At 34.8% G+C, this 12,439-nt stretch overlaps 1 protein-coding gene across 1 annotated transcript; it reads right to left on the minus strand.

The window, feature by feature from the left end:
• Positions 1-4,626: 4,626 nt before the first annotated feature.
• LOC125663102 (C-type lectin domain family 17, member A-like) lies at positions 4,627-12,165 on the minus strand. The gene is made up of 4 exons (XM_048895416.2): positions 12,009-12,165; positions 6,235-6,314; positions 5,312-5,399; positions 4,627-4,899 (listed from the first exon to the last, which is right to left on the minus strand). The coding sequence occupies exons 1-4, from the start codon at positions 12,163-12,165 to the stop codon at positions 4,649-4,651; spliced, it is 576 nt and encodes a 191-aa protein (XP_048751373.2). The 3' UTR covers positions 4,627-4,648.
• Positions 12,166-12,439: the final 274 nt, after the last annotated feature.

Raw genomic sequence — 12,439 nt, forward strand, 5'->3', positions numbered from 1 at the left:
AGCACATTTTCAATCATTTTAACAATGGCGGACACGCCACGTGTTGGGGAGAGTTCATATCTCACCAAACTAGTTTAACCCCACAACATGTCTCATGTGTCTGTCCAAAGTCAGGAATTGTGGTCATAGGTTAGTCTTTGTGTTAAATGTTATGTTACATGTATATTTTTGTAATATTTAGGTGAGAGAAGTATAATTTTACATATACATGTTTTATTTATTTGGGGTAATTTAGAGCTTTTCACGAGTGAAATTCCACCCTTGTTGAAAGCCTTGTGGGGACCTCTAAATTTTTAAATTCCCTCTTTTTCTCATGGATGGAGTGCAGTCTTTTTGACACTTACCCCATATCTTTTCATTTTCATATCTGTAATGTATATTTTTGCATGTTGAAGAGGGATTTTTACATGATAAAAAGCCTTCTAAAATGCTATTTTCAGTATTTTTTCGGGGGACTGCGGCCCCCTGAACCCATGCCCGGGGCTTCGCCCCTGGACCCCATTGGAGCCCTAGGCGGGTCCCAAACCCCCGGCCTTAGTTTTTACTCCTCTTTTTAATCAATCAGGGTTGGCATCTCTGCATTAGTCCTAGAAGGAATATATGTTACTCATTAAAATTATTTTCAAATGGTATGAAAGACAATTTGTTCCATATGTGTTACTCGTATTACGATTATTTATTTTAATTTACAATGATTGAAATTGAAATAGATTATAGGCGCATAGATCGTTTTTCAAAAAAAAAAGGGGTGGGTGACTTCTCGAAAACATTGACAAACACAAAAATAAGGATTTTGGGATCATGGGTCAATGGAGTGGGGTGATTACATGTATCCAATGTATCACTTACAATTACATTTCATCTATCTTTCTCTACTACTATAAAATGCAGTCCGGGGGAGGGGGGTTACACAAAGCGAATACACAACATATGGATATATACAAATATAATATTGAGACTCACAGTATTGAGCATTCCGTCATCAAAATTTTGTTTTTCTCCATTCGAGATAAATATACGATGTATGTACATGTATATACATACTTGCATAATGAGAAAATGCAGTTTATATTTGAATGGTTTTCTTTCATCATGGGGCAGGGGTTGGTTAGCAAGTCTTAAATTATATTTCTCTTGTATAAACTATCGATTGATTTTTGTATTTTACAACTTTTAAGAGGGTTTCTTTGGGCAAAAGGGGATACAATGACACTAAATTGCAAAAACCAAGTGTTGGGGTGTACCAGCTTTGTATCGCTCAGTTGTACAGTACCGAACACATTGACGATTTTTGTGTGTGAATATATGTATGAGAGACGGTCTGTTTGCGGTATGGTATATTTATGAGAGAGAGAGAGAGAGAGAGAGAGAGAGAGAGAGAGAGAGAGAGAGAGAGAGAGAGAGAGAGGTATTTTGACTTAAAAAGTTTTTCATGTTTTGTTTGTTTATTTTATGTCCTTTCGAGAACTTTTCACTTAAATTGAGAAATCATCAGCTGTATGTGAAGTATCACATATAAAACCTATGCTTAGCAGTTAAGGCTATAGCATTGCTTTTTTTAAACGTGCCAACACCTGTTGTGACACAGGACCTCCTTTTTTAAGGTCACGAAAAGCTGAAGATATCGAATGGTGATGAATTTGCGTAATTTCTATAAAGAATACAAAATTAAGGGTAGGGCAAACACGGACCCCTGGACACAGTCGAGGTGAAAGACCCGTGATTCTCACTTTTGTCGAAGATCACTGTATGTCTACGTCTCAAGTTCGACGTGGCATGTAATGAGCGGGGTTCGAACACACTATACCTCCCGGTTACGAAGCGAATGCCCTACCACTGATAACCGTAACCGTTTCACAATTATCTTCCCTTTGAAGTTGTGTTTCTAGTTTCTCAGAAACACTGCGTTTTTTCCTGATTATACCTATGAAATGACATTTTGCTCCAACTTAATACCACGCATATAATCTTGAGAATATACTTATATGGAATATTGTGTGTGCCAATTAAAAACAAATACGGATGAATTCTATTGTGTTCCGGTTCGTGAAGAATTACATTGGTGATAACGCAAACTTCGCATAAAATTCAGTGATTTGAATTTGAGCTGCCTTTGATGTCATCATTTTTTCCGAATGCACGCGATACTCTAACAAATATAAAAAAAAAAAATCTTAAAATTCGCCACAATAAAGGAAGTTGGAGACAGAAATAAGAAATCACTGTTACCAGGATATAAATGTTTCTTTAATTAATTTGGTGTTCAAACCATTATATTTCTGCACCAGAAAAGCTTTCCACGAATACCTGCAGTTTTTGCTCCTGTTCGGCATATTTAATGTTGTTTCAATTTCCATAACATACCCATTCAAATCAGTAGAAAAACCAATAATTTCGAATTTATTAAGATTTAATACTTCTATGTGTGACACAGTTTTTATTTTCCTACTCAAAACATCGCTTGGGGAGAACTCTCGTATATTACGTCAAAATTAACGTTAAATTTGGTGACGTCGTCAGGTTAATATAAAGATTTTCGTTGAATATATTACAGCTACTATGGTTGATAAAGAATAAGAATGGTCATGTTCATAAATGGCACATTCTCAAATACCAAATTTAGTATTTTGGTGAATATTCTTGACAGGGCAGATTTTGGCTAAAACCGTACCTTGTTCTTGCAATTCAGACTTTGAAAACACGTTGTTTGCTAATGAATGGACAATAAATACGAATATGTTTTCCAAAACTCAAGCTTTAATGAGTTAATTTCTTGTACTATTCCGTGTACCAATGTAATTTGGTTGAAGTATGTTTCTTCAACTGGCATACTATAAATATTGTAACGTAGATCGTTACAGTCATAGTGCTTATATCCGTAGTCACGTGATACTACATGTGTACATTGTTGATGTATCAGCTGTTTTAAAAGTATGAAATTTACTGTATCAGGAAAACATGAAACAGAATAAGAAGCAAAAAAAAAAACCACCCAAATAAATAACAAAAGTATCCCTAAAAAGAACAAAAACAAGAAGAAAAGAGTAGAAGTCACTATCCCAAATATTGTTTTATTTTTCTTTTATTATTTTACAATATGCATTTACAAAATATGAACATTGGAATTCATGAAATAAAAGTATTATATCCCACTTCTGGTGTGTCCAGGGGTCCGTGTTTGCCCAACTATCTATTTTGTATTGCTTGTAGGAGTTATGAAATTGGTCACTGTTCGTTATCTTCACCTTGCATTCATAACAGTCTATACTAATTGATAGAAATATGCCATTTTCCTATCTCATAAAACACGTAGTATTGAAAACTTATTTAAAGTAGCAATGGATTTGATACAATGAAAACTGATCTCAGTAGTGGTAGCAGATGTTAAGGAGGAGTAAGTGTCACCTGATGACCAATTACATCCACACAAATACGGTAGAAGTCCCAATCTGTTCAATCGATAGACCACATCCGATGGGGATGTGTACTCCTCCTGGACGCCTGATCCCACCTCTGGTGTGTCCAGGGGTCCGTGTTTGCCCAACTATCTATTTTGCATTGCTTGTAGGAGTTGTGATATTGATCACTGTTCGTTATGTTCGCCTTTTATGGTAGGTTTTAATTGGCAATTTTATGAAGAATAACGCATATCGTATGTTGCTATGAAAGATGAATATAACGAACGGTGATCAATCTCAAAACTCCTGTAAGCAATACAAAATAGAGAGTTGGGCAAACATGGACCTCTCGATATATAAGAAGTGGAATCCTATGCCTAGGATGAATAAGTATCACTTGGGAAAAGGATTCTAAAACACGAACATAAGTTTGTAAGGATTGACGGAAGGGGGGATGTCATGCCATCATCTCTTAAAATATTTCTCAAGATAAATCAGTTGACACATAAATTCACATTCAATTAAAAAAAGAAAACAAAATTTGAGCAGATCTTGGTTGGAATTTCAGGAGAATTGTAGGAAAAAGGAAGACAGAGACAGAAAACAGGATAAGACGTCATTTTGAAGACGGCAAATGAACATATGAGTAGAAAAATAAGTATTTTCCGCTTTGCATGGTTTCAACATATCAACTTCAATGCAAGGTGAAGATAACGAACAGTGATCAATCTCATAACTCCTACAAGCAATACAAAATAGATAGTTGGGCAAACACGGACACCTGGACACACCAGAGGTGGGATCAGGTGCCTAGGAGGAGTAAGCATCCCCTGTTGACCGGTTACACCCGCCGTGAGCCCCATATCCTGATCAGGTAAACGGAGTTATCCGCAGTCAAATGAGTGTGCCAAGAACGGCTAACAATCGGTATGAAACACGTCAGACAGCATTTGACCCAATGCGAGGTTGTATTGACGTTCAATGTGAAGGGACTTTGAATTTCTGATATGTAATTTCTTGCATTCCAGTCTAGCAAGGTTTTGCATCTTTAAAGCTTAATTTCTACTCAACCTCAATGTTTGCTTATATAAAGTAAATTTGAAAGTTTTCCATTTCAGAATATTGATGTACATAGTCTCCACTTTTCATAAATATCAACTGTCTCTAGTGTAGTATACCTTCTTATCATTGACTTCGATGAAATCTAGCTTAATGTACATGAGCGGTGTTGCATCAATGGTATTTATATTTTAGCATTTCTTCTTTTCACATATGAACGAATTCCTTTCATTGCAGCCTTGATCATTCCATTTACCATTTCTAAGGATCGCGATACAGTCTTCCTCTTCATTATCATGATGCACACTTGGTTGATCTGGATTCCAGTTTTTAAACTCCATGCTCAAATTTGAGTGGTGCCACCTATAGTCGCCCTCCGCCCAGATATCATTCCCTCCTGTCCAAGCTGAGCAGCCATAATAAATGAACGTGGGACATGTATCTGGAATGAAACAATGTGTTGAATGTATTGTGGAGTAATATGTCAATGATGGAGTAGGCAATCAACGATAGTTGGAAACTGTAATATCAACATGAAAGGCAAAGATAACGAACAATGATCAATGTCATAAATCCTATAAGCAATGCAAAAAACAGAGTTGGGCACACACGGACCCCTGGATATGCCAGATGCGGGGGCAGGTGCCTAGGAGAAGAAAGTATCCCCTGTCGACCGGTCACACCCTCCGTGAGCCATATATCTTGATTAAGTAAACGGAGTTATCCGTATACATAAAAATAGCACAATTTGCAGAATTCACTGATTAGCAAATGTTTTCCATTCAGATCAATTTCGTTCAGGATTTATTTGAAAGAAAGGAAATGTATATCGCTTTAGGACGACTGAGACTAACCTTTGTAAAGAAATGTGGAAGCAAGCCATGTGGATTCTTCAATATCCTCAAGCTCTACTAATTGGGAGGATCTGTCCCCACATGCCATCTAAACCAATCAAAATAATCACATTCATGTGCCATGCCTTTATTCAAACTTTTGATTTTAAGTATTATTAGTTATTTATGTGGTCTTTAGTGATCAAGTCTTCTACAAGTATTTTGGGATGCCTACGCCATGGATACAGTTATGATGCAGAGAAAGCTAACCCAATGGTGTGTGGGATTTATTTTCAATATATGACCGATAGATTATGTGTTATTATTCCTAAAGGATATATAAAAGCGAGGTTACAGATTAAGATTTTTTTTTACATGTACCTTCATATTTGAATATTCCAGTGAACATAACTGTTTATGGCAAACTGACAAACCAATATTATGACAAATGGGATGACTTCGTATTTTTCATCGTGCACATCCCATTTTTCACAACATCCCATCATCACTCGTATATGATGTTTATGTCTCATGTGTGTGTACGTGTATGCCATATTTCTAACCGACATTTTTGTTTGAAGGATGCATTTCTCGAATTCGTTATAATGAACTCATTAGCAAATCGGCCTGTAGTTCGGTCGAATGTTGTCTGATGTTTTTCATATCAATTACGAGACTTTTTATTCATCCTGAAATTTCAGGTCATGGTGCCTCATTACCCTAGAATCTGAGCCAGTGAAACAGTCAGAATGAATCTATGTGACTATATATCTTGATCAGGTAAATATCGAGAACAGCTTTACTGTTATTATGAATCCCTTAGCCAGCATTCGACTTCATGACAGGTTGTAGTCTAAGGCGAATGTTCAGCAAGAAAGATGAATGAAATATAAAACATATGTGATTAGGTTATAACCAGGGCAATAAATGTTTATATACTGTACCCGGGCTTCTGTCCACGTGAGTTCTGTTGCACCAAAAAAGTAACAGTGACCGTTGTATTCTAACCATTCGTAACCACAACCTACAAAGAAATAATATCAAAATTGTTAAATGGCATTCGTAACCACAACCTACAAAGAAATAATATCAGAATTTGTTAAATGGCATTCGTAACCACAACCTACAAAGAAATAATACCAAAATTGTCAAATGGCATTCGTAACCACAACCTACAAAGAAATAATATCAAAATTGTTAAATGGCATTCGTAACCACAACTTACAAAGAAATAATAACAAAATTGTTAAATGACAATGCAGTAGGAAACGAACGTGTTCATTATAACTCCCCAAAACATACAACATCGAGCACAGGGCGAACACGGACACATGTGTCTAGGAGGAGTAAGGATTTCCTGTTGAGGAGTCACTACTGCCGTAAGCCAAACATACGACATGTCAGTATGAATATCACGATTGCTGTAAAACACGTCAGAGGACATTGGACTGTAATGCGAAGACTAAAACGGATCATCCATCGTATCATCCCAGTGGGACTCTGTTCTCCCCTTAATTCTCCATCTCAGTTTTCAAACTAGGAGATACCACGGTCTTGAACAATTTGTGACTGTTCATACTCTTTATTCTTAATAGTTAGATATAACATAAAGAGTAATGTATGACATTATGTGGTGTGTGACATCACGTGCTCTGTGAAATGACATTAGGTCATTGCACTTGTTTGACATAACGCTTAAATCTCTATTTTTTTTACCAGAAAATAATGTGATAACTAGTTTTAAAAAGTACTCCAAACATGACCATCACTATTTAATCTATGAAACTATTACTTCAAAAACCGGTACTTCTTATTAAAGAACTTACTCTGATCTCAATTTAGTAACAATACAATGTAAAACCGAAAATATTCAGGTTCAGGCGAAAAACAGTACCGAGAATGAAAAATGTAGCATTACCCTATATGTTATTAAAGTACAAAACCCAAGTTTGAACGTATGTATTCGAGTATTGTACCCGAAGTTTATTTAAAAATTGTAATTGGGGATCTGTGAACTGGGATTGCATTTAAGTGGTTGACTAACGTATAGGTAATATGCTATACGAAATGCTGAATTTAAACGAGACTGTACCCTTCCATGCAATATCAACTTGTTTGTCAGTAGCATGCCTCGGTATCAAAAACTAATCATACGTAGGACAAGCTGTTGCTTATAGAATCAGTTGAAAGATATAAACTCTATGTGAAGGTAATAATGGAATACTGCCACATGAAAGGCGAATATAACGAACAGTGATAAATCTCAAAACTTCTATAAGCAATACAAAATACAATGTAGATAGTTGAGCAAACACGGACTCCTGAACGCGCCAGAGATGGGATCAGGTACCTAAGAGCACGAGTAAGCACCCCCTAGATAAGTGCATTGACGGTGGAGAAGCTGAAATCATCCCTATAAACAATAGGAGATTGAATGTAGCAAAATGTGGTATGAGTTCTGTATCGAGTTGTTTCAGTTCTATAGTTTTAACGAGAATGTCCTTCCTTCGATAGTGGTGTAATTGTGTGAATTATATTAATAGTTTGGTGCCAAGCAAATCATAAATACTCATATGTAAACAGGAACCGCTCGATCACTTATTTACTAAGAATGTCAACATTCCACTGATTTTTTTTTCTCAGTTTTAACAATATTTATTCAGGTATATAGCCGGGCTTTTACAAAACCCTTACAACCCAACCTGAGCAGGGGGTACAGGGTTTTAAGAATTATAACTCTTTCGCTCACACATTCACACGGACAGACATTCATACTAAACAAAGGCTAGAAGTAAAGAAAGTAGAAAAAATTGACAATGTACTCTGGCTGAGTTCATAACTATCATACTATAATAATTAACAAGCAGATATATGATGTAATACCAAGGTTGTTATTTTAAAAAATGCTACTTTAAACACACTTATTGATTGAATATACATTTACTTCACCTTGTACATGTACGAAGAAAAATAAAAATTATAACAAATGTATATAATATTACAAAAAGAAGCATTTTAGGATATTTTTGTTTTAACATAATTTCCGTTATACTTGAGCTAATGTTTCAAATAATTTCCATTTCTTTTCAAACTGATCTGTACAATTATATTTACTTGTAATTGGTTTTTCCACTCTGTATACAGTTGTCCAAGTGGCTTTAAATTTACTCAATGACAAATAATATCCTGTACATTTGGAACAGTATATATAATGTTTCAAATTGTAATTTACAAAGTTTAAGATTTTAATTTTCGAATATCCAAGGATAAAAGTCTTGTCAGTTATAATATTGAATGAAAAGGTTTCAGTAAACCAACATTGCACATTTCTTTAAAAAATACCGACTTTTTCACAATCATACATAATGTGTTCCAATGATTCTCTCTCCTCTAAACAAAAAGTACATAAATCGCTGTCTGATTTCCCAATCATTTTCAAAAAAGTGTTTGTAGTTAAAATTCTATGATTTACTCGATATTGTAGCCATTGTAATTTACTATCTTTTGTGTTCATAAAAACATCCTTATGAATTTCTCTCCATTCATCACTAGATATTTCAAATTGTTTATCCATTTTTTTTTGTCCAGTTGGTTTTTCTTTGCTAGAATTCAATATTTTGTAAATTTTTCTATTGTTGGTTTTATTATCTAGTAAAGGTAAAATCTGTAAGGGAATAGTTGGTTCTTGTTCTTTAATCAGATGATCAATATTAAAATCTTTCATCATTTTCTTTACTGCTTGTGTTACTCCAAAAAATTTCCCAAAAAATAGTTTTAATATCAAATATTGTTTTGAATTGAGCATAAGTCATTATGTTCCCCTCCTCATCCAGCAACGAATTTATTAGGTAAATATCGTTTTTACTCCATTCCTTCAAAGACATTAATTTTTTATCTACCTTAAGTTTTTCATTGTACCAGAGAACAGTTTTACCCATTTTTTCTGGTGTCAATTCATTTTCAAAACAATTCTCCAGTTTTTTCCAAGAATTAAAAACATCTTGCCAATATTTGTTTTTCGATTTTTCAATATTCTTTAATGCATATATTGGGCCATATTTAATGACCTGACTAATATTGATATCTTCGCCTATGACAAATTGCCATTTTGCTGAACTCTGCAGCAATTTTTTAACCCAAGATATGTTCATACTTTTCTATAAAATTTTCTATATTTATCATGTTTAAACCACCCTTTTCATATTCCTGGGTAACTATAGACTTTTTTACTTTATGAACAGGACTTTTCCACAGGAATTAAAAAAATAGACAGTTGATATTGCTAGAGTTTAACTGGACAATAGTATCTTTTGATGGATTCGGTAAAGAAATAAAAAAAAAATGTACAGGTTTTGATATTGCTAGAGATTTTATAACAGTTATGCGGCCAATTGGAGTCAGATTTCTTCTTTTCCATTGTTTTAATAAATTCTTAATAGAAGCAATTTTTTGGTCATAATTTATCTTCACCATTTGACTTAAATTAGTGTCAAACTCAATTCCTAATACTTTAAATTTTGTTTCATTCCATGATAATTCTGTATCATCCACTAATTTTCCTATTGCATTCCTTTTACTTCCAATCCATATTGCTTGGCTTTTAGAGTAATTAACCGATAGTCATGACATTTCTCTTAAGTCTTTTAGATCATTCAAACCAATTTCTAGTGAGTTTTTAGTGCCATCTAAGAAAAGAGAAGTATCATCTGCAAATTGCGAGATGAGATGCATTATATTTCCAATTCTTATACCATTGATTTTATTATTACCCCTTAACTTTCTTGCTAATATTTCTGCACACAATAGAAACAAATGGGGAGAGATAGGATCCTCTTGGCTACAGCCGCGTCCATTTTTAAACCATCTAGATAGATTTCAACCCTGATTTATTGTTGTTGTGATATCGTTAAGAAAATTTTTAATCCAGTTGATGATAGATTCGTCAAAGTTGAATAGTTTCATAACACGAATTAAATAATCCCAAGACACCGTATCAAAAGCTTTTTCAAAGTCTATGAGTAGAATTAGACCTGGAATGTTTTTTACTTGAGTATAGTTCATTATATCATAAATCACTCTAGTATTTTCTGCAATATTTCTGCCTGGTATAAATCCTGTTTGATCCACTGATGATAAGTTGATAATATGATATATTACTTAAGTATTTCAATAATATACTTCTGAAATAGTTCTTGACATAAAAAGGTACATAGCGTATATGTACAAACTGATTGCATAATATCTGCAGTCCCGTGGGGATCCGGGTTAGAATAGGTCCTAAGTAGCCCTTGCTTTTTGTATTATTTTTGTATTTTTGTATTAGACGTAATGGGACGGTCCTTCGGATGAGACCGCAAATGCCAAGGTCCCATGTCACAGCAGGTGTATCCCTCCCTGCTCAAAGGCCGTGAGCGCCGAGCATAGGCCTAAATTTTGCAGCCCTTCCCTGACAGTGGCAACGTCTCCACGTGAGTGATACATTCTCGAGAATAGCGTTAAACAATATTCAATCAAGCATGTATGTGCATTACAATGAAATATGACAATTATTCATAGATACACGTGGTGATTTGTAGAAATTCCCTCTCTTTTGTCGACGTCGATTTCAAAATTAAGGTAACTTAATCCGTGAATCACTGAATTAGTTAGAGCTTATAAGAAATGTCATATATTTAACAAAATTATGTAAACACATTGATATGATCGTGTTTACATATAGATTGCCTAATAAAAAATGAGGTGCGGCAAACACCAGAAACTGTTTACCTGTGTTCAGAATGAGCTTGACTTAATAAACAATGTCTTAAAGGAATATTTTACTCAATTTAACTTAGGTAAACACGACATGAGTCATCGTTACAAGAGAATGTTATATATCTGTTTTAACTCAACAACTATCTTCTAAATTTTGCTGACCATTAGAAATTGAAAACCACTCTAAAGATTAAAGATGAGGAAATAAAGTTGAATATTTTCAGCTCAAAACATTTCCATACCCCTTGAAATTGGTTCAGTGGTTCTGGAGAAGTTGGAAACGCGTAACAAAGTAACCGCAATCTACTTTTTTCTGCTAATGGCCACACAGACATATTTAATATTCTGTAAATATGGACTGTTAGTTATCTTCACATTTCACTTAAATAATGTTGCAATTCTAATATTTTTATGCCTGCTAGCTCATCGCGCGTAGATCGTTTCAAGGTAGGTTTTCAGTATTAATGTAAAACATATACGATACCAATTTTGATGCACCAGATGAGCATTTCGACAAATAATGCCTCTTCAGTGAGGCTCAACCAAAATGTTTGAAATCCGAAATAACGATGAAGTTTTAGAGCTATCATAGGGAAAACAGTGTGCCAAGAAAGTGGAGTCAAATTCGTTTAAGGATCGGAGCTATGCGTGGGGGATATAATCCTTAATTTTGAAATGAATTTTTAAATTTTATAACAGCAATTCAATATACATCCGTATTTTCAAGCTGGTAACGAAGTACTTAGCTACTGGGCTGTAGAGACCCTCGGGGACAAACAGTCCACCCGCAGATGCCTCGATCCAGGGGTCATAATGTAAAACTTATACGGTACCAATTTTGATGCACCAGACGTGCATTTCAACAAATAATATCTCTTCATTGATGCTCAACGGAAATTGCAAATGATCAAACCTGCTTTTGTTGAAATGTAATATATCCATCCAACTTTATGAAGCATCTTGCCTGCTGGGTAACAGGTATGTACTCGACATTTCTTCTCCTTGGCGTTAAATGCTAAGTAGTTAAACTGCCCAAATCCAGAGCACATTATAGGGGAATCCGAGTGGTACTCTCCTACAAGGCTTGCGTTGGACACTTTGTCATTCATTTCCGATTCCATTACGTAGAAGTTTGATACTTTTGCATTTGACAAATCGCAGAAAACGATTAACACAAATAGATTGATAATATGTCCTAGCATAATCAGTGGTTACAGAAGGTTATTGGTAATTTTGTTAATGCTCAGATCACAGTGGGTACCCTTGATACACAGACAGAACCTTCATTAACAGCCAACATGCACTGTGATTGATGTTTCCAACAACACTGTTTCTTGCTGAAATTTCTTCTCCTTCGAGTCCTCCAAATTACAGTTACCAGTTTGCATTCGTGAT

The sequence above is a fragment of the Ostrea edulis genome, chromosome 8 (genome assembly GCF_947568905.1).
Source record: "Ostrea edulis chromosome 8, xbOstEdul1.1, whole genome shotgun sequence".
NCBI classification, from domain to species: Eukaryota; Metazoa; Mollusca; class Bivalvia; order Ostreida; family Ostreidae; genus Ostrea; species Ostrea edulis.

What these genes read in the sequence shown, in the direction of transcription:
- LOC125663102 (XM_048895416.2), bottom strand. Translation starts at nt 12,165, where the DNA reads ATGGAATCGGAAATGAATGACAAAGTGTCCAACGCAAGCCTTGTAGGA. An exon ending in TCACGTGGACAGAAGCCCGG is followed by an intron (nt 5,400 to 6,234) that starts GTACAGTATATA and finishes TGATTGGTTTAG; the next exon opens with ATGGCATGTGGGGACAGATC. An exon ending in TTCCACATTTCTTTACAAAG is followed by an intron (nt 4,900 to 5,311) that starts GTTAGTCTCAGT and finishes GTTTCATTCCAG; the next exon opens with ATACATGTCCCACGTTCATT.